The sequence below is a fragment of the Tachypleus tridentatus genome, chromosome 10 (genome assembly GCF_004210375.1).
Source record: "Tachypleus tridentatus isolate NWPU-2018 chromosome 10, ASM421037v1, whole genome shotgun sequence".
In the NCBI taxonomy this organism is placed as follows: domain Eukaryota; kingdom Metazoa; phylum Arthropoda; class Merostomata; order Xiphosura; family Limulidae; genus Tachypleus; species Tachypleus tridentatus.
Genome location: NC_134834.1, coordinates 184,138,275 through 184,145,514, shown reverse-complemented (window position 1 = coordinate 184,145,514; position 7,240 = coordinate 184,138,275). Strand labels below are relative to the sequence as shown.

The following is a 7,240-nucleotide window of genomic DNA, read 5'->3' as shown; positions in this document are numbered from 1 at the left end:
CGATTATTTTAATAGTTATGGGAACACACAATAGGGGCTTTGTGGTCTTGTTTAGGCCATCCTACTTCTAAGCTTTAAAACACTCAAAACCACCCTTTACCATTCAGATATTTAAGTCTTCTCTTAAGCTCCCTTAAATTAGCTGCATCTACCACATCTAAAAGCAACCAACGTGTTAGAAAAATAAAGCTGTCTAACCTGAAGATGATTCCGGTCCTGTCAAAATGTGTATTTTTGCAACACTTAGTCTTACCATTATGTACAAAAATATGATGCTTCAACACTTTGTTCCCTTAACAATCTTAAACACCTCAAAGTCCTCTTTAACCCTATTTCTTCAAGAGAAAACAAGTTCAAAGACCTTAACCTGTTCTGTACAACTCTTTTATCACAGGTATCATCCTCAGTAACTTCTATCTGAATACTTTCCAATATTTCTTAGCTAAGGCATCCAAAACTGAACACAATGCTCCATATGTGGCCTAACTAATACAATATTATAACCTCTTCAGGCTTGTATTAGTCCAGTGCACCATAAGTAAAGTAGGCTTTGACATTATCACTACTGTTAAATCAAACAAGATGTTTCCTATGTATCATTAATTTACATATAACTTTGATGAACTTAGTCCTAGATGATGACATAAAAGCATTTATATGGAACATTTGATTGAATGTTCATCATTTTTACACATCCAGGTATCTTACTACAATATTTAAACAGAAATGATGACTTAACAAAATTACTTTACATTTCTGTTTGTGTTCTCATTGTATGATGATTTTGTACTTGCTAGGAAAGGTTTATCAAAATATTTCCCAAAGCAGCAAATTGAAAAGTAACACAAATGCAATATATAACTGTTAAAATATATTTTATTTATACTCGACGTAATTAGAAACAAACAAGTACAATATAATGATTTCAAGGACAGAGATGTAATGAATGTTAAGCTACTTAGTGCTACTCGCAAAATTCTATACTAGAAATCAACTGCTAATAACCAATAACATACAAAATTGTCACTTTGAAACAAATCTTTACGTGTCTAAATATACGTTTTATATATTATACAGTTCATAACCATATAAAAAACTATTAAGTAACTTACTAAAAATTATAATTTATATGAATGTCTATAACCAATTAGTTTTAGTATTTCTTTATCCTTTGATATAGGACATAGCATCTTTAGAAGGTAGAAAACTCTGCTATTTGATGGCACATTAACATTGGTAAAAGTGATGATAAATGAAAAAGCTTAATATTCTAAATATTTTGATTTATTTATATTTATAGCTTATTTTGAATATGACGTTTTAGTAATTTAGATAAAACACATTGTAAAAAGGTCTAGAACTTGCATTATGTTTGTTTTTGTAACCTAATCACACATGTCAAAATCAAATTCTTTATTATGCATAACACACATGTACAGGTCAACAAAAAATAGTAGATATACAGTACTACTATGAGGTTGTTAAAACGTTACGTACATGTTTCTAAACTGAAGTGTTTAGAAATAGTTTTCTAACTAGCTGCTGTAATAATAGCTAGTTGCTATAATTCTAACAAGAATAAGTACATAAACAGGTTAATGCTAAAGGTACAAGTGAGAGCATTTTCTTGTTAGTATAGAAATGCAAAACACCTAAGATATTAATTAGAACTAGCTATTTAATACCTAATGTTCATAACAAAACACCTAAGATATTAATTAGAACTAGCTATTTAATACCTAATGTTCATAACAAAACACCTAAGATATTAATTAGAACTAGCTATTTAATACCTAATGTTCATAACAAAACACCTAAGATATTAATTAGAACTAGCTATTTAATACCTAATGTTCATAACAAAACACCTAAGATATTAATTAGAACTAGCTATTTAATACCTAATGTTCATAACAAAACACCTAAGATATTAATTAGAACTAGCTATTTAATACCTAATGTTCATAACAAAACACCTAAGATATTAATTAGAACTAGCTATTTTAAATACCTAATGTTCATAAACAGTGACAGTTATGTATTTCACTAACAGATTTTTTTCCCACAGATTAATGCTGTAATAATTTCATTTACATACTAGTGAAATAAGTTAGAGTTTCACTAAACCTACACCAATGATACTGTAAGGTACGTTTTGAGAAACTATGAAGTAAAAACGATACGACGTTTAAAACCAGTGGCACAATAACAATCTTTGATACAAGTAAATAACAATGAATTATTTGTTCAACTACTTAATGTTAGATACTATACTGACAAATCTTTAGTATAATATATTCACCAGTACAAGAAAGTCAGGGCACATTAATGAGATGAGCCTAACAAACATGAGGAGCTGCTTAACACATTACACATTACACATTTACTGGAAACATACCACATTTTTAAAAGTAAAATAAAATAAAAATAATATATATATTTTTGCTGATAACTTTTTCCCAGACTATTGTTTATAGCTTTTAATGCATTAAACAGAAGGTCTGTTACTAAATTTAATATTTTCCTCTAGTATTACAATATATTAAGATACAAGTACGTGGGAAATGTTTTTTTGATAACTATACTCAACACAAACTGTGACCTACATGATTTCTCTCACAGTGACAACTACAATTACTAAAGAAGCACCTTAATTTGTAATTCTAAATATGCACTGAGTGATTAAAATTCATAGTGTAATTAAGTTACACCAATGTTACAATACCACATAAATATATATATATAAAATTAAGGGTTCAATTAATGAAATCAGTTTTATGTTAAGAAGCAATAATAACTTCCACTGATTGCATAACAATATATAATTGTAAAATAATTGTAAAAACAAGGGTTAGCTGCTTGAAAAAAATTATGTACACACATCAATTTTAAACATCTTTACTGTTGGGATACAAAGTTCTTTTTTATCCAAGAATAACTATTTATAATACACTTTCAAAGCCAGGGAATGTTCAGTCTTGGCTACAAGATAATTTATAAGTTTAAATAATTAGAAATGTTACTACAATCAACAAAACTTACCTCTTTTTATACACTTTGGTAATAAAACAGTACAGAAGAATAAGTGTGCACAAAATTACTATTCAACTTTGATTTGTTAATCTGTACAAACTGTTACTACGTCGTCCACCTATGTTACAATTAACTTGCCTTTTGCTAGTACTTGTCAGCCAGTAGTTATATCTTGGAAAATGTATTTGAACATTTAGTGGGAAAGTATTTTAAAATTACCTCTATTAAGCTTTAAGAATACATCAAATTGCACAACTACATCTACTGGTTAATGCTCCCACGCACTTCTAGTCACAGTTATCTCAAGTTGACGTGAAAAGTCACTCCCTTTCATGATGCACAAATTGCACATGTCCAGTAAGACATATATACATCATATCTGCAACTCCACTATCTAATTTAACATCAAATATATACAGAAGATTTACATTAATGAATTATATAAAAGCTTCAACTCTAAACTATTCAAATCTTTAACATTTTTATAAAATGGAATGTAATGCAAGTGGTAAATGATCAAAAGTCAAACATTACCATGGTATTCATTACCAAACTTTAAAATGTCACTGATCATTCCAAGTGATGATCTAATATATTACTACAGTTGAGTTTTCAGGATGTCTTACATGTTCACGGAGACCCAGAAATTGTATTAAAAACATATTGGGACACATATTCAATCATCACCAAGTAATGAAAGTTCCTAATACAGAAAACATGCTACTATAAGAAAATTACAAAATTCTGATACTAAATGTATATAAATTCATCATTTTTAATATTGACTATATATTTTTTTAGCATTTTACTACACACAAACACTACTGTGGCAGAATTATGTTAAAGTAGCAATGTGAATTTTATAAAATGAGAATTCTCAAAATGATTTACACTGCACTGAAAATGGGTAGAGAAAGACAGAAGAAAAGAAAGAATGAGAGGTTAATGTCTATATAACTATTAGCTAATAGATGTACTATTGTGTGTTACCTTTGTTTTCAGAACAGGTAAAAAGGGATTTTTTTGCTAATTTTTTTAAACGATTAATGTGAAACTTGTATTTATGCATACATTCAGACTATTTTCAACAAATGCCTCTTGGTATATCAGTATTATCTTAAAATATATAACACTGGTAGGCTTATCAGAGCCTATCAAGACAGCTAAATGATACACATCACTGATGAATCCAAAACTGTTGGATTCAACTGACTTCAGCCTGGATGAGACGTGATCCTCTCATTTTGTGAGACTGTCTTTACCTTTTTGCTGTAACTTTTCAATACAAACATTTACACCTTGTGACTGTGAAATCTATATTTATCCCATGGCTACCCAAAAATGTTTCCCTCTACTGCAACAGTCTCGTGTGTTGACACCAGGATCTATATGCTTAAAAAAAAAAAGAGAGAGAACTGTGATAAGCAGGAACATCCCTGTGTCCCTGAAACAACCAGCATATTGTGCAGTGAAAGGGTTAAACAATATGGCTGAAGGTTCCAAAAGAATGAACCTAGACTTGATCCAGCTATCTTAAAGTAAATATAAGAGATTTGGGGGCTGGGACATAACATGTACAAAGTTTTACATTTTAGACATCAAGGTAGTTTTTATTCTGACTTTTATTATTTCAAGTTTAAGGCATTTATCTGAGAGCATATGAGCTGTTGACAACAGAATTAGTAAAAATGAACTGCAGCCCGTAACATTATAGAGAAAATCTAAAACAAAACCTATACCGGTTTTCCATATGGTACCACAAATTAGTTGGTATAATAATAAAATAGAAAATGCATTTTATAATAATTATGGATCTGATAAATTAGTTGTTCCCACTTTTGCTCTAGAGTGACATTATTTTTCCCCTATGATAACTTTGGTCAAGTAAACCCTACACAAGTATTATAAACCTAACCTTGTAGTTACTTAATATCTTCCAATTAAGTTATTCCATATGTTCATATAAAACATCACACTCCTGTATTACCATGAAAAATCTAATGTTTGTACAGAAACGTAACGGATACAGTGATATCACCTACGTGCAAAATTCATTCCACACGTTAATCTACACTAAGTGTCCCTGAAATATACAAACAAGGAGTAATATAGTACAAACACAAGCACTCATAAGGCATCAAGTTATTCTTGTTTCGTGAAACCTAAGCCTTCTATTACCGTTAGTCGGCAGTGTTTAATCCCTAACATACAAAATACAAGCTTCAGAAAGCTTACTGTTAAATAGAAATTTAGCCACAAAACTTCAATACACACAAAATATTTTGACAGTTATTAACAGTTATGTTTTGAAAGACAAAAAAAAATGAACATAAAAATGGAATGTTTGAAACGACGTAGAACAAAATACTAAGCTTCACGAAACTTAACAGTGCTAAACTCAACATTAGTATAACAGCATGTTTGAATCACAATTATGTGTACAGACTGTCAGGTCCTATAATCACTTAGGTAGCTGAATAGGTAGTGATACTATAACCACAAGAAACTGCTTTCCTTATTAATACTTCCCGATTACAGCTGTATGCTTTTACAAAAGTTAGCATGCTTTCTTGTGAATCAAGCTCTTGCTACAAAACATAACTAAAACAAAGTCTTTGGTTCATCTACATGACTAAAATAATTTTTAATCAACAGCCAATGCTGACTGCTCAATCTTTACTTTGTACTGACAGTAAATTATATGTCGAACTACACTTCTGTCTCTATCATGAAATTTTATTGTTTTTATAACATTATTTATGGAAAATTATAGTGTATGTTCAGAACAAACATAATATAGGTTTCTATATAAATTTTTTTACATACTTCATAGTTATTAATCAATTTTAGAGATATTTATCTTTATCAAAGAAAACAATATCTACTATTTAAACGTACATATTAGTCCAAAATAACCAGTAATGAATAAAACTGAATTCATCCATTACAAATCTTTCACAGTATAATTATATCATAAGAATATATGTAATCAATATGATAAAATCTTTATATATTTTACACTAATCTTTCAACAGAGACAGTCCTATACAATGGAATGATATATAAGAGTGAACAAATTTCTGGATGTTTTTTTTAAATCATATAAATGATGAAGATATCTATGACACTGTGTAAAAATCAAATCAAGTCACACAACCATGACAGAAGAGTAACACATTCACCGACACTTGTGTGGTCAGAGAATTATAATTATGTGAAAAATTAATTAATAACAGCCCTGTAAAAGTCAGCAAGAACTCTAACAGATATGTTTACTGAAGGTATAAAAGTATTTCTTTACATCTTGCTATAAAACTGGAGGTTATATAAAGTAAAATATCCTTATAACAAAGTTAGAAAAATATTAATGAGGTCAACTTTCCTTTATCATATTATGCATGATCTGTGAACACAGTTTTAAGATCTACAATAATTTCGCTAGCCAGTTTATGAGCTATAATTACACTTTTCCATGCATAGCTTGACAAAAAATATTCAGTTTACAATATCCACTAAATCATTTCATTTTTTCATGTTACCAGTATTATTTTGCATTTGGTTAACATGAAATATGATTCAGAGAATTTAAACTATTACTATCAAGAAACAGTAAACACAAAATAATGCCCATTTATGTTCAATATTATGTTACAGTACAAACGTTTGTTCATTGGGCACTGAATTATATACAGTATCAAATCATAACTTTTGTAAACCATGATCAGGTTAAACTAAAAAAAAAAGTTCACATTTGAAAATATTCAAAGCATTAAGGTAAAGAAATATCTCCATAGAAATACAATACTTTTCATACACAGTTTTCTTTATGGGATGCACTCTTTGTACAGATCCAAGTACAGAAAGTATTGCACAAGTTACCTTTCACAAAATATGTTCTGGGTTTTCAGACTTCTTACAGCTGAAAACGAATTGCATTTAGAAAAATAACAGGTCATCAGGAGAACTGACTTTTGGCTATGGATGTGAATGAACTTGAGGCATTAAAGGGACAAGTTGGCTGGTAGGGCCAGCCTGACGAAGAAATGGATGGTGCAGGAGTTCAAATGCTGTGGCACGTTGGCTAGGGTCTCTGACGAGCATCTTGTCTATAAATCCTTGTAAACGTGGAGATACCTGTGCACAAGAGAAATGAACCTAAATAACTGTATAACTAATTAATTAAGGCAAAATCTGTTCTCAAAAATCT

General features: G+C 29.7%; 1 protein-coding gene across 6 annotated transcripts in view; it reads right to left on the bottom strand.

Annotated features, from left to right (window-relative positions):
* Window positions 1–858: 858 nt before the first annotated feature.
* LOC143231092 (serine/threonine-protein kinase PAK 4-like) overlaps window positions 859–7,240 on the bottom strand; it is a 32,192-nt gene continuing 25,810 nt past the window's right edge. For 5 of the 6 annotated variants that reach the window (XM_076465644.1, XM_076465645.1, XM_076465647.1 and 2 more), the window contains one exon: window positions 859–7,167. In XM_076465644.1, the coding sequence (XP_076321759.1) occupies window positions 7,009–7,167 (159 nt within the window). In that variant the 3' untranslated portion in view covers window positions 859–7,008. The remainder of the gene's footprint in view (window positions 7,168–7,240) is intronic. The other variant, XR_013016772.1, reaches the window with a different exon arrangement.